Source organism: Falco peregrinus, chromosome 2, assembly GCF_023634155.1.
Source record: "Falco peregrinus isolate bFalPer1 chromosome 2, bFalPer1.pri, whole genome shotgun sequence".
Lineage (NCBI taxonomy): Eukaryota > Metazoa > Chordata > Aves > Falconiformes > Falconidae > Falco > Falco peregrinus.
In genome coordinates, this window is record NC_073722.1 from 108,178,399 (window position 1) to 108,204,475 (window position 26,077).

Consider the following 26,077-nt stretch of genomic DNA (forward strand, 5'->3'; position numbering starts at 1 on the left):
GAAGTTACATCCTCTTCTGGCCACCTCCAGCGTTGCTGGAGTGCAAAAGCAAGCCCACCATCCTAGGGCACACAGCCCGCTTGCCAGGTGGCACAGGACCGCCCAGCAAGAGGACTGTGGACAGCTGGTACCATATCTAGTCAATCTGCCAACTTGTGATTTTCATTGCTGAAGATGATACGATTAAAGAAATGGGAATGGGTGCAAGCATTAATTATTGCCTGTCACGCATTTACTCTTTACGCAGGATTCTAGCACCACCAGCGAATTGGAAAGGCAGGTCAGGAAGGTTAGCCAGCCTTCCTAGAAAATGCTCGTGTAGCCACTTGAAACACTATTGCATCCACAGGCAGCAATCTCACACTGGAAAGTTATGTCCGCTCTCTAACCCCATTCTAATTTTGTGTGCCAGAGATAAGTCACAACACACACATGGGAATGAAAGTTGAGCAGGGATTATCAGAGTCCAAGAAAGGAGACAGTTGCCACACACTCTGTGAGCTCACTGCCAAAGGCTGGTTCACCTCTCAGAGCCACTCTACATCACTGTTTTAATTTTGGTGGCACAGATGTTTTGCTCAGGAAGGTGACACACTGATCCCTTGGTGGCTTGGTCTGCTGGCATATACTGTACGTTAGAAAAGTTCACAATAAAAATAAGATGGTGCACAATCTCATACAAAGGACCCTCTCTTCAGTGAGATCTTCAAGCACCATAAAAAACATACTACACCATTCACACCACTTGACAAGCAGGGAAACTGAGGAAAGAACAAGTACTGATGCTTCATTAAACCTCACCCCATAAGCCGAAGAGACAGGAATTAAAAAAGTCTTCCAAGAACAGAAAAATCCCATCCCTTAGGCAAACCAGCCTCTTCAGAACAAAACGTCTTGCTGGAAGCAATTACAACACACCGGATTTGCTTTCTTGGCAACCTGGCTTCTAAGAACTCTGGGATGATTAGAGGAGTGACTATTTTCCACCAAGGTCTCCAGATCTCAAGCAAGGCAACCACAGCAAGTAGATGAAGCAACAAGAGAGACTCAAAAGTTGTTTGCGCTGCATTGCGCAGGCTCACAAAAGCCATCCAGCAGGTCTCTGCAAGGTAAAGCCAAGACAGCGACTGCCAGGTGGAGACTGGGCTTCAGTAACGCACAGGACTTTCGAGAGATCTAAAACCAAGACCGGTCAAGACACATAAACTTCTCAAAGACTGCCGACTCTACTTTCACACTAAAGACAATTTCCCTTCAGTCTCATCCAGAAAGGCCAGCTTTAAATTAAGTTTCAGAAGAATTTATTTTGACAACTGGTAATTAATGTATCTCACTCAAAGCAATTTGGGTAGTGCTTGTGCTATGTCTGAGTGGAAGTATGTAATTAACTGCTTTCAGACTTCAACTCTTTCTATAAAGATGTTTGTAAACAGATTTTGAGGTGGCCCACTCATCAGGTCGGTAACTCTGCTGGATGGATTGCTGAATGACAGCCTGATGTTATCAAAGTACAAAGAAATCCACACACGGAACCAAACCAAATCACCTTTTCGTGGTCTCTTTTTTGGCCAGCCTCTATGTATCTGTCTCTGTCCCATACACAAAAGTTTGAAGGTCCCAATGTTTGGTTTTTTCCTGTTGATTGTTTAATGGAAGGGAAAACCCCCCACACTATCTGATCCCCGTAAAACACCATCAGTGAATAAGCACCATATGAAAAACAACCTACCCTGAAATATTTGAGTTTCATTATTCAGGCTGACTTTTCAAACAAAGGCTCTAAGCAAAACCACAAATCAAACTTTCAGCAAATAAAGGGGGTGGAATTATGACTGGCTCTGTATTACTCACTCTGCTCATGCATCTGAAACGTCACACTGACTCTGCTCAGATGTTTCTCCTCCACCACGTAGAGGTAAGTCTCCTCCCTTTCTTCCACCGTAACTGGTTACTTTCAGATCAGGAAGAACGATTACTCATCCCTTATCATAACCTCAAGTTTCCCAGTGCAATGCATGAAGGTTTTGATGGCAATCCTCCAGCCCTTCTCTCAACAAAGATTGTAGGAGGATATTTGGAGGCAGTTGTTCTCAATTCTCTGTTATGTCATGATTACTGCCCTGATGTCACTCGCTTGTTTGATTGCGCAGGATAATCAAGAGAGTACTGAAACCCTTTTTTTCTATCAGCATTAAATATTGCAGTCTTGAGCCTGGCAGGTCTAGCTTTAATGCACACCTGGTGCAAACAGAAATGTGTGTCATCTGGTGAGAATGAACTCAAGAAAGCTGCGCTTGGAAACAAAGAGTGAGCAGACAAGCCTCAGCCGTTGGATGCAACACATTACCTGCATGCTTGTTGCGCCTGTGACTGATCCTGGGAGTAGACGACCCATTCCCTCGTGGCAGGAAGAGCGCTGCACCTTTCACAGTGAGGAAGCTTTCGCTGATGCTGTAAGGAGAGAGACAAACTGTAAGGAAAACTCCGTACTGTCTTTACAAGGAGAAAAGCAATGGAACAAGAGGGGTTCAAGGCACTGAATGCATGTTCTGTTCTTTTGCAAGGAAGCCATTTAGACTGGATTATTTTGTTGGTAAAGAAATCCACCCCCCATCTAAGTACTGCAAACATTCAGAGCATAACTGGGAACAACATGGAGAAAGAAACATTGAAAAGCAGAACACATGCCTGGTGCCACTCTGCCTGCAGAGGTGGAACCTGAGCAGGCAGAGGGGATTAACCTATGGCTGTATTTTCAGTTTGAAAGTCAAGATGAGAGATCCACATTTCTAAATGGCGATTAATACAGCAAGCCCACACATCTCTATAATTACGGACTCCTGTTAACCCTGTGCTTTGCGGTTCAGACACAGCTGATGCCCTGCAGAAACAAATGTCTCCCTTCAGCAGTCAGACAAAAGAAAATTAGTGTATGTAACAGATCAAGAAATCATGAAACTACTGTCTATGAATTGTATGATAATTAACTCTCAAAGACTTATGCATTAAAAGCAAAACTGTAATGCTTTTAAATTCAGACATCACTTACTGTCTTGATTTTGCCCTTTCTGAAGTCACATGAGGAGAGAGGTTTGTGCCAAGGGGGAATAAAGAGTTCAAGTTCTGCAGAACAGCTGATATTTTAAGCACATCTTCCAGTAGTTTTCTTAAGAGATGCTGTGGCTCATGGAAAAAGCAAGACACACTACAGATTTTGCAATTAAGCCATCCTGTTGCATAGTTAAGGGTTCCTGCTTTTCTCAGAATTGATAAGATGGTCATACAGGCTTTGAAGACAGCCCAAAACAATTCTACAGTCAACAGGATGGTTGATGAATATGATAAGACAGGATGGGAGAGTCCCTGGCATCATGCACCCCAGCAGCTCTGTGCCTTGAAAAAGATGTTGGCTTGTCCTCCTCAACTGAACAAGAGACTAGGAACTTCTTAGTTCCTTTCTCAGCTTAAACAAATACTAAACTTAATTATTTATTCCCTTCCTTTAAGAGACAAGGACTGGGAAATAATAATAGAGTAAAAAACCCCGCCGTACATTTGAAGAAATTCCATGTTACAAAATGCAGGTGAAGAGTAGAACATCCCAAGTCACCATGCTTTGCAGCTACTTTGGCTCTGCAGAATAAGCAAAGGCTAACTGCTGCCTGCCCCCTTACTCCAGGGACACGTTTCAGTAGCTACTCAAAGGCAGGCATACACCTAAGCACGACTGAAGACAACAGCATCACAGAGAAATCAAATGTGACCAAGAACCAGGACACAGCATGGCAGGAGCCTGCGATCTGCTAGTTTCATGATTTGAGGTTGACTGCTTTAGCAATCGGCTTTGCCAACTACATTTTTATAGGTACAAGAATTATAAAAGCTTGTGTTAAAGTTGGATCTCCCCCTAACCTCAAGCACATTTCTGGGCACCTCTCCATTTTCTTGGTGGGGATATAAAAAAAAAAAATAATCAGATTTTCTGAGCTCCAGCAAAGCAGATGCACACACTCAGAAAGACCTTCTCTTTCAAGCCTGTAGCACACCCCAATGTTTAGGCTGCACTGTCTTTTGTAAGCTCAGCACTCCACCTTACTGACAAAAGTTTATCCCAGGACTGTTTTCTAAAATTAAACCAGATGCACTGGATGTTTCAACAAAACCAGAATTTTGAAAAGGAAGAAAACCACTCATCCCAAATTAAAATGGATCAGAGATGTTCACCTATGCTAAAGTTAAAAACAAAACAAAAATAGTAGTATTAAATTCATCAGGCACACTGGGCACAGATGTTTCCTCAGATCCTTCTCATAAAAAATTCTGATTGAGCCTTTCTAGCTTTTGGTGACAAGTAGATGCTCTGAAAGCCCTCAAGCTACATAGTTTAAGTCTTAAAGCTTGAATTAGAGAAATACCAAGCTATCCTGAAGCCATAAACGTTAACAAGTAAGTAAATAAAGAACAGTAATTAAAGGGGGAAAAATATATTTCCCCGTCACTCAGCTTGAACATGTTTTGATTCAGCAGTGCCCTGATGTCCTGAAGAAGTACACTTCTGCTTTCAGACTAGCACCCACAAGGGCAGTGGGGCAAGAGAGCATGCTGTGCTTCGTTGAGCCTCTTCAGAGGCCAAGACAATGATACAGAAAGCCTGAGAAGACATTCTCTCCTTCTCTTTACAGTCTCATCACAGAGGCAAACAGTTGAGCTGCACAGGAGGAGAAAGAATTCAGCAGTCACAGACAATTTTCACATAGTTAATTTTATCAGCAAAGCCAACAACTAATATTAGCAATCCTTTAACCTGTGCCTGAGGTTCCCCCACAAGGTTGAATTAGCAACTATTTTTAGTGGATAAAGTAGCATGTAGCTAGAGGGCTGGGAAGTTAAAAATCTTCTCACTTCCATCACTTTCCCTTATCTCTCTGCTCTCAGCCCCCCACCTGGAAAGGAAACATGAGCACAACTAGAGATTCCCATTAGGTGCATCCTTCCAGGAGGCCACCTCTCCTAAGGCCCGGGAGTGCCTTGCTTTGGTCTGTTAACAACAAGCTGTAAATTTGACTTGGTAAGACTAGGGAAGGAGAATGTAATTTCCCATCCAAAGGGTTGGAACAGCTGAAGAACGTGGCACAGCAGATCGTTCCTGTAGAGCAGGGAGCCAAGCAGGCAGGGCAGTGTTAAGTGCAGATAACACACACATAACACACACACCACCAAGCCCTGGCCCCGAGACTGAAGTAATGAAGAAAATCTTGAGAGGAAAGGCAAGAAGTTTGTAGGAAAATCCAAACAGCTGTAAAAACAACCACCAGCAAAGCTTAACACCATTCTTTTGGGAGATGCTGATTTTGGTGCCTGTGATGCACTATAGGGACACCTAAAAAAAGCCATCGCTGGCCTGACATCCCCTGTACAACCCATGGCTGGCTGCTCCATTTGGGTCCATCCTGCCTGGATAGTCTCCACCATGATTTTTCCCAAAAGCATCATGTTTGAGGGCAAGATCTCCTTTGGATACCGCCTCCGATATATAAGGAGAGAAGATCCCGCCTGTGGGATGCTAGCAACAGGCCCCACTCTGAGATGCTTCAGAAACATAAAAAGCAGAAAAAGTTGTGCGTGAAAAGGGCAATTAAGAGGCTCAAAACAACATCATAATGTGGGACTACGCTCACTGCATCAGCAGAGCTGTGCTACCCACCACTACCGATTTCGCTCTGCTGACAGCTCGATGGCTCCCAAGTACAACCTGGGCTTTGAAATACTTCATAAAATCTGGTTTGTCAGAGCCTACTGCAGCGTCAATGCTCTCTGAAACCATCTCCTAGAAACAGACCGGGTATTAAAAGACACTAAATGCGGTTAGGGGAGAAGTTGAGTCCAGGAGAGCAGAAGACAGGGAGCCAACTTGGCAGAGGTAACAGAGCCGAGTTGTATTTTATCAGCACACCAGGCTCGTCAGCAGCCCTCTGTACTACAACTTTCTTCTGGAGAAGACTTACTTGGGATATACCTATGAGTTATTAAATCTACACATTCTTCAGCACTACAGCTGTGGAAAAAAAACGCTTCTCTCTCATGTTTGGCCTGTTCACCTCTGAAGTGCAGTAGCAACCTTAAGGCCACCAGTGAAGTGCTATTTGTAATTCATTGCTCACTGGGAAGAGACCCAACATAAGCGGAAGGCTTAAACAACTCCTACAGAAATTACTATTGTACTGATTTTTCTCCCAGGCAGGAAATATTTTACAGAACTTGTACAAGGCACATCATCAAAACTACGTAAAGGCTTTTGCACAAGCAGCACAGACCATTCTTCCCCTCAGAAGACCCAGTTTCTACACAGCAGTAACAGCACAAACCAGAAGTGATTCCCCTGCTCCCCGACTTGCTGCCCAGCAGCTGAGCTCTTCGTGCAAGAGGAAAGCACTGCACGGTTCACAGCAAATTCTCATTATGCTACAAAATTGGGGAACTGCATAAAACTTACAGATGGCAAACAAACAGTGGATGCCTTCCCAGCTGTTACCCTGCCCAGCTCTGTTCATAAACTGCAAGCGCAAATACCAAATAAACTGTTTTGAGGACACAAAAGAGAAAACGTTACTGGTTTATGGACTATGCCAAAGCGATGCAATAACATGAATCATAGAATTGTTTAGGTTGGAAAAGATCTTTAATACCACCGAGTTCAACCCAGCACGGCCAAGCCCACCACTAACCCATGTGCCCAAGCACCACACCCACATGTCTTTTAAATACCTGCTGGGACGGTGACTCTACCACTTCCCCAGGCAGCCTGTGTCAGTGCTGACAGTCCTTTTGGTGAAGAAATTTTTGCTAATATCCAAACTAAACCTCCCCTGGTGCAACTTGAGGCCATTTCTTCTTGTCCTGTTGCTTGTAACTTGGGAGAAAAGACTGACCCCCTACATGCTACAACCTCCATGACCCCCTCCCTGAACGACGCCTCCCACCCAAGGGGCTGCTCAGCCACAGCCCTGCACCACCAGCCAAGAGGTAGGTGAGTCTGCACCACCCACCAGTTTTCAATGAAAAATGCTCAGTCCTCAACATAAAATACTCAGAAAGGAACCCTGTAGTCTTCTTTAGAAACTATTTCATAAAGAAAGCAGATAAAACCCTTTTAGAAGTACAGCAAGGCAAGCAAAGAGGCACCTGAACAGCTTCTGGCAATGTTTTATCCTAATAAACACTTAAGTTATTGCGAGCCTGAGGATGACTTTTCAGCCGGCTCTTACTCAGCGAAGCAGGTCCTTTACAGCAGGCTCTGTCCTGTCCTGCCCAGCCCTTAATCGTGCACTTGCCAAGCAGCACAGCTGACAGAGCTGGCACCGTTGCCTGAAAGGTTCAGCAGGCGAAGTCCTTCCCCCGCATCCCCCTGCACGACACAGAGGAACGGGTCAGCATGGTGAGGAGCGGACCTCCTCACTAGCCATGCCTGCGGCACACGCAGGCAGTACCACGGGCGCTGCAGGGAGGTTGCATCCTGTCCTGTTCCCCCTCGTCCTTAGAAGCGGGAGATTAAAAAGCAATGGGATAGGAGAAATGAAGATTTCAAGATACTTGGCTTTTGGATAAAAGTCCACTACCTATACGATTTACAGAAATACAAACACACTTTCTCAGTCAGCCTCAGGTATTTATTAACCAGAACCCTACAGAAAAGTGCTCTGAAGCAGCGTCTTAACAGAGTTAGCAAGCTACAGCTCAGCACCAGGACGTTGTGCTGGGATTTCAGTGCCAAGCCCGGCTCCAGCGGGAGCTCCCCACAAGAGCAGTAACCATGGAGGCTTCCAACTCCTAAGTAAACCAAGGTTTTCCTAAAGGGCATCTCTTGGGACACAACCACCACCCAGCACAAGCTTTGCAAACACAAGCAGCTGCCTGGCAGGACTGTGCACCACCCAGGAAGGGCTTCGAGTTTCCAACCCATCTGCAGGACATACCCTTGCCCTCCAGCGGTCGGTGAGACCAAAAGCAAATAAAAGAAAAGCAGAAACACTGACCGAAAGCAGGCACGCAAGCCTGACAGTAAGGAATGACACTAGTTAACCCTGGTGTTAACTAACTGGAAGCATTCAGCAGCCCATGCCCTGAAAATGGGAAGTGTCGACGCAGACATCTGTGCTAAAGCGCTGGGGATTTCAGCTGGGAGCTGCTCTACCAAAGGCCGCTCGCATGTGCAGGGAAAGGCAGCCCCGTCTGAAGAGCCAGCAGCTAAAGAGGCATAGGACGCGGATCAGACGCACTGCAGAAGGGTGTCTACCAGGAAATGAGAAAAAAAAAATTAAAAAAAATCTTGTGCGCCCAGCTCTTTTCCCGCGGTTTTAAGTCAAGTTGCTTCCTCAAGAGCCCCCTGACATTTTGCTCTAGCATGAGCAGCTGGAGCATGCTGCAGGGGGGAGTGCCCATCTCTGCATCGCACATCTCATCCGCTGCCAGCTCAGCTCTACCATCCTCCTTTAATCCATAGGCTGCAAACCACAAAACCAAGAAAAAGCCCCAAATTCAGATGCTGGCAGGAGTGGCATAGCAGGCGTCAATTCTTAGCTCATTCCCGAGGCTGTGGAGGGAGGGCAGCCGGGGACATGAGAGCAAGCTCTTGCAGCACGCCACGACTCACCCTGCAAGAGCAGCAATTCCAATGGCAGCTTGCTGTGCCTAGTGTGGAAAAAGTTACAGGAGGGCAGGCCAAGCAGCCTGCTGTTTTTCTCAGCACCTCAAGCCACCTCCCTCCCTCCTTCTGCTCCCCTTCCCAAACCGGCTGTTTCCCTTCCTTCACAGGCAGGCCCAGGCACAGCATCACACCGGCCCCGGGACCAGCTCTCAGCACCAGCCTCCCCCTCACTTTACCTGGCCACAAATCCTGGTTAATACTGCATCAGTCCCCCAGCCAAGGGTGCAAGTGTGGCTGGGTATGCAGCTGGAAGTCCGTGCAGTCTGGCAGCCCAAGAGCATTTCTCCATCAAATCACCAGACAAGAGCATCACATGCCTCCAGCATCCCTTCCTAGATAAGCACCCAACTTTCACCTTTGCTGTAGTTTGTTTTTCAATAAACAACAGCCCCATTTCCCTTGCTTACTTTTTAAGGCACCTGGTTTAGTAAGTGCCAACAGTGTTAATGAATTATACAGAAGAGAGCAATGTTTGGCTTCCAGTTTAAGCCTTTCCTCCTAGGCGAGTGATGAAGGCACCTTCTGCCTCTTCACACAGAGGCCAGATCTCAGGGCTGTGTAAAGCGAAGTAGTACCAGTCACTAATAAAAACCCCCTCACAAACCACTCCAAAGCCAATAAACAAAAAGCCACCACAACAACAGGGAAATGGAAAAGGCAAGGATAACTCAGGATTGCTCTACAGTGACATTTGTATTAACAGGGTCAGCTGGCAGCACACACACAGACAAGTCTAGGCTTCTCTGATACTCAAAATAGAAACAAACCCAGTGCAGAGCAAAACAAGGGCCATGACTTACCGAAAAGGGCTCTAACACTGTCAACAGAGGTGACAACATTGAGGGCATGGAGAGCAAGGGGAAGTGGTTCTCCAACAAAGGCTGCCTCTTGCCACTCAGCACTTCTGCAACTTAAGAAACAGCACGAGAAAAACAAAGGAAGCGTGGGAACCCACTCCATCTCAGATGTTTGACGCAAACTGCATTTTTAGCCACATCTGCATCTGTGGTTTTTTTTTTTTTTTTAAAAAGGAACTGTCTGTAGGCACTTCCTCTGCTCCAAGGTGGGGCTCCCTGAAGAGGTAATTCAGCTGCGATGACACAGACAGGCATAATCACAGAAAGACTGGCAACACCAATGGGAATTCCTTTGTATTAACTTGTCTACTGATCCCTTCTCAACATAGCCAAGTCATCTTTTCCCTTGCTCTGGTCTTCCATACAGATATCTGCTGAAGCTGAGCTAAGGCAACAAGAAAAACTTATGCTTGATAGAAGACTGTAGCTTTACTGGAACTTGCAACCATCCTTCACAGAATCACCATCCTCTGGATTTGGAACAGGGAGGTGGTGGAGTCACCATCTCGGGAGGTATTTAAAAGCTGTGCAGATGTGGCACTTAGGGACATGGTTTAGTAGCGAGCTTGGCTGTGCTGGGTTAATGGTTGGATTTGATGATCTTAAATGTCTTTTCCAACCTAAACAATTCTACAATACCTAAAGGTGAGGATGACGGCTGTGAATATGAATGTTAAAGGTGCCGCAACTCTAAAGGCATTCCTTTTACTTGCTCCATGTGAGGAGATTTTATGGTAAATTGAGAGGGGGTACAACTTGCCAAAGGAAGCATTGGTGAGCATGGTTGTGTCTGCAAGTGAAGAGCAACCACTCTACATGCACAAAACTACCATACTCAGAGAGTTTCACAGAACAGGATCCAGCCAGCCTCAGGTCATCCAACAAGGCTGTAAGGGAGTGTTGATGCCCACTCAATACTCTACTGAATTAACAGTCTACAAGTCAAGCCCACTATTGGAAAAAAAACATGCACACATGCCCTCAGTGCTCCTCTGCCACCAGGATCATCTGAATTGAGCTCCAGAAATTATTTTAGAAACTTCAGAGTCAAAGCAGCTTGGGCAGCCTAGGTACAGAGAATCACAGAATGGTCAGGGTTGGAAGGGACCTCTGGAGATGATCTAGTCCAAGCCCCTGCTGAAGCTGGTATGCTGCTGAGAGCAGTGGCATCCTTTGAGGACAGCACAGAAGATGACAGCTATGGGCAGAGAAACTCAGCCCTGCCAGAGATGCTGCACTGCCAGCAAGGGGAGCAATGACAGCTGCTGCTCGAAGCCAAAGTTTTCAGCCCACGCAGCTGCAACGGGTCTGCACTGTGCTGAAGAGAACCACAACCACCTGCAGCATTCCTCTGCCTCCCAGTGCCTGAGCCTCCCTCTGCAGCGGTGAGCCAACCTTTGGACTCCTATCAAACATACTTCCTTGCAGGCAGGGCTACGATTTATTTGTTACAGGTGCAGGAAAGCAGACTGGGTTTTGTTTTAAGCTGGACTCCAGAAGACGAACATTTTATAATTTCTGATAAAAATCAAAGTCCACATGGGTTTCCCATTCCCCTTGTATACCCCTGGCCTACATATAAGCCAGCTCAACAACAGACAAACTCCTAAATCAAAGGCAATGCAGGCAGACCCCTGGCGCAGGCATTGGCTGCCTCCTCACCAGCCTGCTCAGCAGAGCAAACGCCGCAAGCTCGGCGCTGCCTTCCCACCCCGCTGGGCGCCCAAGCCTGCTGCTGACAGCTCCATATTATGTTTCACAGGGCTGCTGCTGAACACGTGCTCATACAGTAACACACATACAACCCTCCCTGTGCCATCTCGCTGCCCAGCCCGTCTGCATCTCTGCCTGCCAGTGCTCAGCAGCCTCAGAAAGGGAGCAAACGTCCTCGTGCTGAGGCTGGGCAGCTCACTGGCGAGCTAGATGAGCCGAGTTGCAAGGCTGCTGCTGCCACCAAAGCGTGGCATGGGCTGGGACATCCTGCTGCAGCACAGGCCGTCAGCTAACAATTTATTTCAAGGAATACAAACTTGAGCACAGACTGTACAATTCACCATGGCAATGAAGAACAGAGTCTTGCAAGGATGAATGCAAGCTATCGCATGCTGAAACTTACTCATTTTCCACACAGCACAAATAGCAAAAACCTTTACTGACTGTCTTCCTTGCTATACAACATGAAGGGAGTCTCAGCAAGCCACGTGTTGGGTGGCCCACAGTCAGACTCCGAGCCGGCTTTAGGGAATCCACCCAGAGGAAAAGAAAAATACACCACAAAGCAACAGCAAAAGAAGTTGTGCAAATGAAGCTCTGACGTGCTCTGGAATTCAAGACTGTAAGATATGCACAAAATATTTTTTTCTACAGTGCAAGCACAGCAGTCCATGTACTAGAAAGGCAGCAGCTAACACAATTAGGATGCTTCTGAAGAAATCTGGGCACTTGATATTTACAGAAGAAATTTGATTCGATGCATTTTTTTTTAGCAAGAGACCCAGACCGGAAGCGAGATTGTGAAAGGAATCTGTTTTACATGATAGTCCCCAAAGGCTACCAGGTCTTCAAGTCAAGACATTCCCAGATTAAAGCCCTACACTACATTCTTCTTGCACTATATACTGTTTAAAAATCCACAGACTTTAATGCATACCATTGGGTTCACAGAGCAGGAGGGTTATACCCAAGAGAGCACTCTGCAATTTTTACCACCACGTGCTGCACTCCTACCAGCTCAGCCCATCATAAATGAGCCAGCTGCTGTGGTATGAACAAAATGCTTTCACAAATAATATTCTTAAAAACACTTTAATCAATATGAGAAAACTTCATAAGGAGAATCTATCACATCAAGAATCAGAGAAAAAAACACCCAGCTTTTTGATTAGTTATCTTCAAAAAGAAACACCCCTCTGATTGACGTGTACTTATCTTTTTTCTCTCGGAGTTAACACAGTCAATGTTGATCATCTTTAAACCACACAATAATCTCCTCTGCCACCAGAGTTTGAAAGTGCTGCCTTCACACACAGCACATTTCTTTTTAAACCTTAAACAATAGCTGACACAGCCTCCAGCAGTTGGTTAACAACGAGCAAATCTTTCCCCACTACGGTTAAACACAGGATATGGTTAAGACAGGGTATTTTATAACTAATTTTTACTCCAATCTCCCGCACATGCAGGATTCATCACCGTCACAGACCTGACCATGTTTGGCCTGACTGGCACTGCCCTGCAAGAAGGACCCCTCTGCTTTAAATATGACTGTAACACAAGTCACAGGAGACACGCTAAGGTCAACATACTGTCGTCCCCCCCCACCAGCCAAGCCCAGGGGCACCTATATTTAGACAAAGTATGCCCAGCACTTTAAAGATGGAAGGAGCTGACTGACTTGCCTGAATCACCGCCAGCGCTGGCTGTCTCCCGAAGACCAGGACAGGATCACCAGGAGCTGGCAAGCACCCCCGCACCCACTCAGAGCGGGGCACCCAGTGCCGCCCCGCACCCTCCCCAGCAGCCACGGCACCAGTGGGCTTGGGAAGAGCAGAGCAGCCACAGCCCGGCTGCGGACAGGTCGCGGAGGACACGTTGCTCCATTGCTTCTTTTGCTGGTTACGGCAGAGGTAGCTGGCACCAGCCAGGGAGCAGAGGTCCGGCTGCCTTGTGAAGTAGCACCGACGCCTGGAGCAGGGCACGGGATGGAGAAATTACACTGGAGAAGCAGCCTGGCTCTGGTGGCTGCCTCGTTGCCTGCCCTCAGTAAATACATCAACGGACCCCTGTAAATAGAGCACCAAAACAAGGACCACTCTGTCTCTAGACAAAGAAATCAATGCTGAATAATAAGCCTTTTCCTCTGTGCTAAAAAGAAGCAGACGCTTGTTTACCAAAAGCGTCAAAAAATCATCAAGAGGCTGTTGGATTTGACTCGTAAAAAAATAGAAGGAAGTTATTTGTTCGGTATTTTAACTTCTGCAGCACTCAGTGCTTTCAACGGTCTATCACTCTTATTGCATCCTCCCCGTGCACGAGGGCTCTTTGATCCCTAAATGACAGTTTCCAGCAGGAACAGTAAAATCAGTTTAAAACTGACTGTCCCTTTAGATTAGCAAAAAGGACAGCCAGCGGTAACGAGCAACGCGAGATGCTTTGTGAACCGTTTGAGAGCACAGCCATGTGCCAGATTTCTTTCATTAGGTTTTGATCTGAATTGGAAGTCACTGGGAGCTTCACCTGTTGTGCTGGTATGGCCTGTAACCAGGTTGTTGATCTGCTCACCCTTATCAATACGCCAGTGACCTCCTGTTATGGAATAACAAAGCCGCAATTAAGAGAATACAAACTTTAACATGGCTGTAAATAATAACTTGAAATGTTAATCAGTCAGTAGTGAGAAAATATCAAAGACAAAAGATCAGAAACGTTTTACAGGTGGAATAGGTTCATGGATTCTGGGTCTTGTCTTCAACCCAAGGCAACACTTAGAAGCACGGTCCTTCGCATAAGCAAGGTTAATACAAATTTCAGCCTCAGTTTAAAGAAAGATGACGAAAGAATAAATACAGAATTGCTTTGGGCTAACCGATCAACACTGCAGAAAATGGGGTACCTCAGCCTTTAAAGGCAGTCTGCTCCCCAGCACAGAGGAGACAAGCTGCCTTGTCCACTGGTGCTCACAGCGCACAGCCCTCCCCTGTACAGCACACCTACCCCACCAGAAGCCAAGAAAAGCAGTCCAGTGTTTTGCTGGTGTAAGTGATGATCTGTCTCCGGAGCCATTAGGAAAAGCTCTCCAAATCAAGACCGTGAGATATAATTATGATGCATTTCAAAATGCAGACTCAGCACCACTTTCCCATCCAACTCTTCCCCCTGCGGATATAGCAAGTTCTTCCTGGAGACAACATCCCTTGTGACTCTGCTTTTTCTTTTGGTGCTCTGAATAGGGATCAGCTTACCAAGAGTCTTTTATTCCTGAAATAATTTCCATTAATCACTCACCATACACCACTTTAAACAGAAGCTGACAGAGTGTGGGATGTCTAACACCACCGCAGCATCTCCCAACTTAAATAAAGGCCGAAACAAAGGGCAGCCCAGGAGGCACAAGGAACTGGGAAATTTGTTAAGTAGCAGACAAATGAACTTCTTCAAACTGTTCCTAAGCACGGCAATGTTTTTAGACAGATACTTTAAATAAAAGCTGGCAAGCAGTACCATCTGAACCATCCACACTTTGTGATATCTTCTCACAAAAAAATAAACACAGGAACATGCATCATTTTGAAGCATCACATTGCAGTTTTGCATTTGGGATCCTTCCACACAGCTGCAAGCTAACTTACTCTTAGCACCTTAATGTGACTTTCAGCTAAAGATGTCAGGGCTTAACTTCAAAATGCATTTTAAGGAGTTTCTAACTCAACATAAAAACCCTGCAAAGTTTTGTTGACTAAGACTCAGACTGGAAACATACTAAATAAAGTTCTATTTTACAAGAATTTGGACTCCAAAGAGTAGAGATTCCAGATGTGTTTATCCCTGCAGAAGTCAGGTGCTAAATTTCATCAGAATTAGCACTTCAGGCAGTTTGGCAGCCAATTTTCAGTGGTTAACTCAGGTCTTCGTATTTCCTAAAAGCATGCAAACCCCTTTAAAAACCACACATTAAAGTAGAAAGACCAACAGAATACTAAATACTGCTGTGTATCACGGATCCAGAGAAGTCTCTAACAAGAACAGCATGTACTTATGGGAAAAGGCTCTTAAACGGCTTCTAAAAAGGCTCTAGATAGTTATTTGCTTAATTTCAAGCTACAGAGCCTCTCATAAAAAATTTCATGATGTACTTGAAGGAACTAAGGACAAAAAAATTCGGTAACATGAAAACAGCATCAAGGTTTTGCTCTGGTGACTGTGCTGGGAAACTTGGTGACGTTCTGCCCTACCTCCTTTGCTGCTCTCCGACACGCGGCTCCCGCGCTTGCTTACCCACCCGGCTCTGAGCGGGCGGCTTCGCAGGATGCACCGGCCCTGCACACCTGGAATCATCACAGAGTGCTCGGATGGATGTTATTCTGTGCTCGTCACCCCTCCTTGTTAATGAGGTACATGAATATTCCTCCATATGCTTTCTTACAACTTTCTCATCGAGGCAAACCACCAGGAGGGCTAGAAATGGTGCTGACAAATTATTTGTTTTTATTTAGACTAAGTGGCTTTCACTCTGCAACACAGAGGAATGCAGCTGTTCCACTTCGCATTTGTTTTTTGATTTCTCCATCTTGTTTTCAAAGCAAATAAAGGAAAAAAAGCCACCAACCCTAACAATAACAACAATAAAGCCAGTGACAAACTCTTCACACACCACCACACAATGAGCCTTAAAAAAAAATGAAAAAACAATTCGGGGTTCATTTTAATTCAGCATCCAGTTGCAGAAAGCAAGCAGACAACTCACAGGCCAAGTTTTAGAAGACAAAGGCAAGACCAATGATCGCTTTTCCCACCTGTACCTTTGTGCAAATTAGGTTCCCCCTTAAATTATGACCTGGCAAAGATAAATTTACCATTTGCTAACTGAAGTGACCCCCCTCCAGTCCCACCTGACTTGTGGAGTCTCTCACGAGACACCGGCAATACACCCAGCATTCGGCTGCCTGTGCTCATCCGTCAGCCACCATCTCGAGGAGCTAGAGGTGCCCGAGTGAGATGCAGGGAACAGCCCGCTCCAGAGCATCCTGCTAAGATGCTGTAAGAATGGAGGCTGCAGGGTAACAAGAGGCTCAGATGAGCAAATGTATTCTCTTCATGCTGGCAAACAAAACACGGGGAGAGAAAATACAGCACAGCTCACGATACATAATACCGGTGTACAGACAATTAAGCCTAAGCTCGACTCATCTCAACAGTCCTCTGCAGGGGTAGGGGTCCCAACCCACCCTGGGCGCTTCGAGACAGCACAGGACCAAGGGATGAACTTACTCTAACTTGTCTGCGCCTCCACAAGAGCCATACCACAAAATTCAGATGTAACAAATCTGCGCTTTTCAAGTGAAAAGCTGGAAGTTTAACAGTGCGGATCAGACTCCGAGCTGCAGTTAGTGAGGAGACCACAGGCAGGAGAAAGCCCAGGCTGGTGGGACAATATGGACCTCATTAAGCCATTGTGAGAAGTGTGTGAACGAACTAAGGACTTCACTGCTAAGTGACAAAGATCATTTGTTTACAAGAAAGGACTAAATCATTTATGGTTCAGCAGTCTCTGGATTTAGCCTACTTGTAACAAAGGTGTTTTGAGAAAAAGCATACTTCTTAAATGGCTTATTACAAATAAACCCAGAGACCCCAAAGGGCTGAATACAATGTTGATGAGAGCCAGATAAATACTTGGATAAACAGGAAAGTGCACAGAACGAGGAGCCTGTGGCCTTAATATACCTAGAAATGCCCAAATTTGAAAAGCTGCCAATGCCAAGAAGTGCCGACCCTACACAGAGATCTCATGGGCTGATTCCTGTACTACTCCCAGCCTTTGCAAACACTGGGGCATGGCTTCATTTTATCATTCACCTCCACACATTTTTCTTTTCCCCAGCCTCCCCCTGACGTCCTTGAACCAAAAGGCTTCTCTCTATCACAAACACTTGCTTAATCCTACAGAATGCAGCAATCAGTGGCTGCAGAACAACTATTGCCAGTCTCCAGCTACTTCCCAAGCTGCTCAATTCAAGCTCTGGCCCAGGTGCCTACGCCAAGTGAAGCGGTGCCTTCTGATTACTTCAGCAAAAGCACAAGCATTCGGAGTTAACGGCAGGACTGAGTTTTACTCCATGTGTTTGTGGAAACAGAGTCTTCAGCCAGCTGCTACGAAACACCATGGCTGGAAACTCAAGTTGCAGATTTGCTCTGCACACATTATATCCATTACACTGGAGAAAAAATATTTGCTGAACTAGTTTTAAGCCCATATGGGCTGATAATTTAAATGCTGTTTGTCAGCCCGATGCAGAGGACACAGCAACTCTTCAGAGCCTACTGCAGAAAGGGATGCAGAATTTTAAACTTTCTCTGACCCCACAAGCACTAGTTAGAAGCAACATTTCAAAAAAGTTAGCCTGAAGTTGTTTAAAGAACAATGAAGTAATATTTTAGCCAGGGGCTCTGTGATAAAGGTACAAGGAAGTACAGTCCTGGGGCGAAAAAAAAAAAATCCCAGCCAGCCTATTTACTGGCCCCCAAAGGTCCTTTTCTGCTGATAATCTCACTCAGGTCCTTCTGCTTTGTAGTCTTTAGGAAAAATCTCAAGCATTTCCAGAGACAGGAACATCTGCAGAAGTTTCAAGAAAACACAGAATCTCAGAGGCAACTCTACCATTCACAGCCTTTTAAAACATGAACTTGCCAGCCCAGCAGTGTGGGCTTCCTAACTAGAACATACTGCTTCAAAACTGGTGGTGGTGGTGGGGGTCTGTCCTTGAAACACTAGTTTGCTGCTCAAGTTTTGATTTTATATCTGATAACCATCTCTGTCTCTCTTCCAACCCCCCTACCAGGAAGGATCGGTGAGACAAATACCCACAGATTCCAGGGGAATAAAAGGAAAAGCCAAACAGGAAAAGTAGTTATGAACAATACAGCCCTGGCTTAGTTAATGATCAGCTTCAGAGCATACAGTACACTACTTTTACCCAATTACCGCTACTTATTTGCATAAAGTTTTTAACAATCCGTGGGTAGTAAGAGGCCGTTTAGGCACTGCATTTGCGTTATCGCAATCAGCAAAGAAATAAAAAAGATGAGAAATGCCCGACGACTCCGCTCAGTCAACAGGAAGCCCGGCGTGAGCTCAGCTGTGCGGAGGGGTGGGCAGGAAGGGGAAGGGGTCAGGTTCCCCTGCCTGCACATTCCCGTTCTGTCCTTGGTGGAGCACGAGGCTGTCTTCTGCAGGCAAACCAGCCCTGAGCACATCACACACATTTCAATGGAAAACAGAACTGCTATAGTCTTGTACTGATCCTACCAGCCTCTACTGGTAGGTAGATGAGGATGAGGAGCTCATCAACTCGTTTCCATGTGTCAAGCACCTCCAACTAGTGACCCTCAGCTCATAAAGCAGCTTCAACTAGAGCTGACAGCAGTAACCAGAATCACTCTGCTGATCTAGTCTTCTGAGCAGCTGTTTCCAAGCATCTCCTTGTCAACTCTTAAATATTGTCGACTCTCAGCACAATAGTAAAATAGTCACAAAGCTACAGCACTTACAATGGCATAGAGGCAATTAAAGATTTCCAATAACGTGCTGCTTGGAAGATCGTGGTCTAATTGCTGAATGGTCAAGGTTTTTGGCAGTGACAACATTGTGAGCAGATAAAAAGGTTGTAACGTTTCCCATACAATAAATAAATAAATAAGCAGCTCTCCAGACAATTGCAACAGCAGACACACACCTAGCTAAGTTCCTGACTTGGCACTTGGCATAATTTAAAATTAGAAGGTCATAAAATTTCCTAGCATAGAGGCTGTAGCCGCATGACAAAGGTAAATGGAAGGGGTGGGGGAGGCCAAGGGCCAAGGTAGGCTGGGCACAAAGACAGGCTGCAACAAGGAGGCGGCAGTACAATGAGCCTGAACTACCTGGTGGTGTAATTTAGCGTACAGTTTGTAATTACCTGCACAGCCTGTAACTTCCTCTTACATTGCAAAGCATTGTTTCTTCACACTACACAGAACAAGGGTTGTCACTTACAAGAAAACTGATTATGTGAGAGAGCAACAGGCTGCTAAGCCAAGTCTGCAAGAACATTTTGTGGTTATCATTAACCTTTCGCTGAAAACAATTCTGTTTTAACTTGTGAGGTTTGGTTTTGGGTTTGTTGGTTTTTTTTTAAGAGCTCCAAGATATGCTCACAACACTGAAGAAACTATCTATTCTAGCTCTTTTTTTTTTTTTTGTCTGAAGTTTAAAATACTTATAAAAACTATCAGTTAACATCTTATAATAGAAAACAGACCGGCATGAAGCAAGCCTGAGAACCATGGGAAGCAGCAAGCATACTCATGTTTTTAGATCCATCTGGCTCCTGAAGTGTTGGAGGATGAAGTAGTAAACAGTATCAGAGTGCTTTAACACGTGCTCAACGTAAGCCCAGGGAGGGCTCTCCCTGCTGCTTTGCAGAAAGGAAGCCGAGGCAGAGACAAAAGTCTTTAAATGCCCCAAAAAACTGCACAAAAACGCCAGGGGGATGCTGGCACCAAAGCGAGGTGCTTAATCCTCAGGTTCAAAAGAAAGGCAAAGCATCCTTCTGTGTCTTCAGGCCCTGCTCCCACCAAACATCGGCCCCGTGGGATGTGGCTGCCGTCGCCCAGGAAGGATATGGCACAGCAGGCACCAAGAGCTTGGCCTTCCCAAATCCCAAGTGAGCACTCTGATCACTCCATAATCCTGCTTTGCTACCAAGATAAAGAGGAAAACTGAGCGACAGGGGAATCTGGCATTATCACAGGGACATGGAAAAAACACTTCAGGGGCACCAACAATGAATCAGATACCTAAAACTTGGCCACAGGCAGAGGAAGCGACTACAGGCAGGAAGAACTGATCCATGGCAGTTTCTCCAGCTTTCTTCTGTTAAAAATTCTTTGGTATTTGCAGGCTGTCTGAAGTTTTGCTTTTTTTGTTTCTATCTTTCCATCGGCTGCCTTAGAGTTTTACTAGACCAAAGTAAATTTTGAATCCTACACACAAATAAACTAGTAAATCAGCAGAATTCCCACTAGGTTCAACGAGAGTAACAAGGCTTTCTGGAATGAGTTACAACTATGAATTCTGAGCATTTTGATAAACACAAGTCTCTCGGACATTATTTGAATCCTTGTGAACCTGAAATGAATTAGACCCAGACCAGCTGACTACATTACTGACTAAAAGCGTCAACACAAGAATAATTTCTGCTGACCTCTGAAAGTCAGAGCTGATTAGCCAAATACATCTACCAAAGAATACACTGAAACAGAAGTTTCTGATAGCATTTGGGTCACCACTGCCCTTCCCATTCCACAGAGAACACATTTTTAGCCCAGCAAAACAACAAAAACTAGATTTTTAGATCTTGCCTGCAACAAAATAAGCACATCCAATATCAATCAGCCTTTGTGAACTTGCAACTAGTAGTATTACCTTTAAAACAGCTCTTCATTATGCCAGCCCAAAAGCTACAGCACCGTCCTGATTGAGAACGATATCAAAATATTAATCCGGTGCTCAGCCTTGTGCAAACAATTCATGCGTGGGCCAAAAGCTCTGTCATTCTCATGCTTATTAATCTTTTCTTCCAGGAGGCATAAGACAGCATAAGCTCCTCTGATAACTCAGTTATCTCTCTCCCCAGAAAAGGAAAGGGTGGTCCTTCCAACCAAGTGGCCATTTAAACTACTGCTAGATAGAAACCGCAGATCTACATGCGGCTGGGGCAGCAGAGACCAGCAGTATTTCCTCTTTCCTTTGATCCCTTTCCATACAGTCTCAAACTGTGGGCTGAGTGTTCGAGCAGTGTACAAAACAAACATCTTAAAAGCACTTAAATTGTTACCTAGCTACCTAGTACAGCTTGCTAAATCATGCTGAGTGGTAAGGAAATGTTTCAGGTTGGTTTTTTCTCCATAATTCCAGAGTTACTGCTACTTCCCAATGCCCAGGGCATATCCAACCTGCATCCCTGCTTCCACAGAACAGTTCAGGTATGTCACTGTTGAACCTCCGTTATCAGCAGCCACAGGGAAAGCCGTAATGTTTACAGGCAGCACTTACGAGTGGAAAAAAATTACTAATTACAAGCATTTTGGGTTGAGTATGAAAGGCTCAGAGAGACTTAACCGATTACCAGGTACAGCAGTGATTGCCAAGGCTCAAGAAAGAGGCCACAGAGTTCGGGGACTTATTCCCATACCAAGCATAAGCAGGGGTATCTACTATAGACCTTGTAAGTGCAATGCAGCACAATTTCTAGCTGAAGCTTCTTGCACACAGCTCCAGGTGGGATCCAGCATTTTATCCTACTATCCTGAAGCCTTTCATCATGGTTCTAAGAGATAAAACTGGCATCTTTAAAGCAGTATCAAGCATAGCTAGACCACAGCAACTATCTCTCTAAAAGCCTTATCTACCACCCCATAGCAGCCACTTCCCTCCTTAATCCTTCCAACCAAAACCCACGACTGGGGCAGTCGCTGTTAATTGCCTGCAAATTAAATGATTATTGGTATCTGCATTTCAAAGGGAGGTGTGCAGCTGGAGAAGCTGATTTTTTTTTTCCAAGCGGCTTAGGATGGGGCACAGAGACACTCCGTGCTTTACAGCTGCTCAGGACTAAGAGTACTTAAAAACTGGCATCAGCTCATCTCGCCCTCATGAGCTGCAGGTGTTGGGGGCGAGGGCTCAGTCCTGTTCCTGTTACACCCACCTGAAAACGCTCCCCAACCACCCGGCGATCGGCTCAAAGGAGACCAGCTGAGGGGGCTGATCTCTGCTTCAGACCCCGACAGAAGGGTTCAAGGGCAGCCGGTGTGCGGCCGCAGGAGGGCTGCACCCCGGGCAGGGCAGCGCCGGCCCCGCTCCCTGGCACCCAGGGGGTCGCAGGGACACCGAACCCAGGCGGGCGAGCCCGCGGTAACGGGGACGCGGCCAGCCCTGCGGCTGGGGGAAAGTTTGCCCGAAGGCGAAGCGCGGCAGAGCGGGCTGCCGGTCGGTGCCGGTCTCTCCCGGTGCCGGTCTGCTCCGGGAACGGGGCAGGCGGAGCGGCAGCCGGTCGGTGCCGGTCTCTCCCGGTACTCACAGCTGGGCGATGGCACCCTGGGAGATGACGGCGTTGTCGGAGAAGTAGGGGATCATCGCGGCTCCCCGCCGAGGCGGCCGCCCTGCCCCGCGGCATGGGGAGCGCAGCCGCCCGCCGCTCTGCCCCGCGGCCCCCGCCGCGCTCCGGCCAGCCCCGCCGCCGCCGCCCGCCCACTGCGCAGGAGCGGCCCCGGCAGCGGGGCGGGTCCCAGCGGGGCGGGACCGGGACCCGCCCCGCCCTCCGGGCAGCACGTGGCGCCGGGCACCGGCGGGGTGCGGGTCCCCCCACCCCTGCCCCGCGGCTCCGCTCCTGGGGTGTCGTGTCCCCCCCGACCCGGGGCTCCGCTCCGAGGGTCCCGTCCGCCCCCGCCCGGGAACGGGATGCGACCGCTGGCTCCCCCCGGAGGGGGCGAGAGAGCGGGGAGGGGGCGCGCTGGGTTTGGTTTCTCCCCCCCCTTTCCCGGCCCCCGCTTCCCCAAAACAGCCGGGGCAAAGCCGCAAGGGCTGAAGCAGCACATCAAAAGGGGTCTTCTCAAAAAGCAGCAGCGACAACGCAGGCGCTTGGGAAACGACCTTAATTTCTCTCCTGCAGGAGGCGGGGGGGGGGGGGGGGGGGAATAGATCTTGGCAATAACTTTCATACGCAGAGACTTGACAACTCGTTTTCTGCCAAAGGAGCAGAGCAGCAGCTACCTTCCGATGCGATTTAATCTTTAGCTCCATCACTCCTCCAGAGGAAAGGCAGCGCTTTAGAACAAAACCTTGTCCTCTCCGTGCTGCTGCAGCGCCGGGGAAAGGGCTGGGGCAGCTTGCTCCATCCCCTCCTACGCACAGGCCAGCCCCACAGCACAAACTGTTCCAGATCTGCATTCTCCAGCCCTTACCTCGGGCAAGTTGTTTAACTAAGGAGTGTGGGAAAACAGCCGAGAAACCTTGGAAGCCGGCTCCGTGTTGCTTCCCATCGGTCCCATCGGAACACAGGTCATCCCACCACCGAGGGACACAATAATACGCTGTTCCTAAGGCACCTGGTGTGGATGGCACATGCTCAGACCCAGTAGCAAAGCACAAGTGAGCGGGCAGTGGAAGATAAAAAGATTAAACACGTGTACTAATGACACCTACTCAACTGGAAAAAAGGTACCACTGGGGCATGACTGCCCCTAGGATCAGACGCCAGAGCTAGAAGCCAAACGACAGCTTTGTCTAGGGTTTATTTCCAACTATTAACTAAAACTTTCAGAGAAGCTGGTGCTTAAAAAACAGTACAGCATGACAGCAACTGCTTCGGGTCTGAGACTTCATAGGAGCAAGACAGACACTTGTCTGGAGGGTCTCAGCCATCCCCACTCCAGGGGACTCTGAGAGAAAAGGACAAAGCTGTAGGATTTGTGATTCTGCAAGTTTTGCTAGAGTATGGTTTGGTTGCATTAATTTAAGCAATGTCATCTTATATAGCCAAGAGCACATCTCTGGTAATGGTTCCTCACAGCTGTAAAGAAAAATGCAGTGCCAGCTAGCTGCAGTGCCAAAAAAAAAAATACCATTTTGTTAGGCAGAAATTAAGTCAGTTGCAAGAAGCAATGGAAAAATCAGGACATTAGAGAAATGGAGGGTAACAATCTTTCCAGAGGTCAAGAGACTGGCAAGAACCTCATATTTAATAGTAACACATACCACACATTCACAGACTGAAAAACAAACCCAGAACTTCTGTTCTATTCTGATTAATAACTTAAGGGCCTTACTCAAGCATAGAAGACTAAATGTTAAGATACTGTCCAGACAGATGGCAGATTTCTTACACGCAAACTAACATTACAAAGGCAAGCTCTTAAAAACTGCTAAAAACAAGTGCAGTGATTAACTACAAGCAATACTCTTAAAGCAGCTACTCATAACATATGGATAATAGATTTGTAAATTAATTAGTCCTGGATTAATACAATCATGTACTGTGTCTCCATATGCTAGGAGACCAAACGATAATAGAAATATCCCAGCTTTTTTCTTTCTGAACCTTTAGAAAACAGCAGCAGGAAATCCTCACGTAAGGTCATATATTGCAATCTGCACTAATAGAAGGTATTTGAACCTGGGTTTGTTGCCATAAAGATTGAAATACCAGCCTGAGACTGACACTGCCTTCAGGCTACATGTCAGATTAACATTTCAGTTCCCACCTCCGCTGGTATAGCATATGTTATTTTCATATTCTGCTTTTTAAAATCAGACTTCAGGAACAACCCTATTTCTTTGCCAAAGTTGCAACCTACTTTCAGCAGTTTATTGCCCCAACAACTCCATCTCTCAGCATGTAGGAGCAAGGAGCAGGCAGAAAGAAGGGGCATCCAGGGGATACATGGAGTTGAAGACAGCAGGTCACAAGACAGCCAACAAACTGCTCCTTGCTGGAAGCAGGTGCACTCTGCTGGGACAAATACATAAAGAATTTAAAGTGCACAAAATTGCAGTGATGACAGGTAGCAGGCTAAATCACTACCGTGCTGCAATAGAGCATGTGAGCAATAGCCATTAGTCACTGTATGACGAGATGTACATAAGTTTGTCTGGGGTCTCAGCTTCCCAGCCCAGTGCACAAAAATATACTTTGCTGCGTGGAAAAGGGCACTCACTGTCCGAGTTTTCAGTCAGCATTTCACTCCCCAGGAGGTCACAGGATTAGCAGGGCCATGCCGCCTGCTGCAGAGCCGAGTGGTAAACAACGCCGCATCTGCGCTCAGTACAGCCCGACCCCATTGGGCAGTAGGTTTGCATTTAACCTTTGAACACCACACGACTAATAAATGACAGTTACATGCATCATGCAAGCCACACCGTATTAAAAAAAAAACACAAAAACAAACCCAAAAACCAAACAACAAACCATCCGAAAACCTTTGCTACGACAATGATGACAAGGACTGCTGAGAATGCCTAGCCAGGCACTTTGGGAGGAGGGAACTGAGGGAATGCCCACCAGAGCTGCCTCTGGAGTGAAGTTTAAGGGAGTGGAGGGAGAACATGCATGCACAGTTCTCTTGTATTGACTTGTAGTGTTCTGCCTGGCAGACAAGGCTGAAAATACATCGTTTATTCATACAGTCATCATCTCCCGCAGTGTCTGTATCCCAAAGCTATACGGTTACAGTAGCTCGCACCAGTAACTTCAGCTGCCTTAACTTTCCTCGAGCTTTTTAACATGTTTTGATCTTACAGTGATGTAAATAAGAGTAATTCTGTGTCCTGCACGGGGCCAGCAGCTTACAAATGTGATTTTACAGCTCAGTACATAGGTCACATAGTAAAAATGCATGAAGCACTCTAGTCTAGTTTTGCATTAGCAGATACAGATTTGACACTTGCAGAAAGCATGCTTACAGCTGGACACGCAGTCCTGTCAGTGCACATAGTCCACATGCAAAGAGAGCATTAATCAAGCTAATGTTCCCATCCAAGATCAACAGCTTAAGGCTGAATTGCTGCTTTTTGTAAGACCACACAAAGGTGTGGGTGTCACCATAATCCACCCACGCCTATCCCACAGAGGTTTGCAGAGTGTCTGCTCGCATGCTAAGATGATTAAATCTGAAACATGGATTGTCTTATTAAGCATGTTCAATTCTTAGCCTACACTGGGGTCCGGTGACCTCTCTTCATTTTAGAATATGTCTGCCAGCA

At 46.5% G+C, this 26,077-nt stretch overlaps 1 protein-coding gene across 6 annotated transcripts in view; it reads right to left on the bottom strand.

Annotated features, from left to right (window-relative positions):
* Positions 1 to 26,077, bottom strand: part of SSH2 (slingshot protein phosphatase 2) — a 103,585-nt gene that overhangs the window by 34,057 nt on the left and 43,451 nt on the right. For 2 of the 6 annotated variants that reach the window (XM_055794481.1, XM_055794479.1), the window contains exon 3: positions 2,348 to 2,451. In XM_055794481.1, coding sequence (XP_055650456.1) covers positions 2,348 to 2,451 — 104 coding nt within the window. Of the gene's footprint in view, positions 1 to 2,347; positions 2,452 to 20,743; positions 21,988 to 22,025; positions 22,338 to 22,397; positions 22,549 to 26,077 lie in introns of those variants that run through there. The other 4 variants (XM_055794480.1, XM_055794482.1, XM_055794484.1 and 1 more) reach the window with 4 other exon arrangements.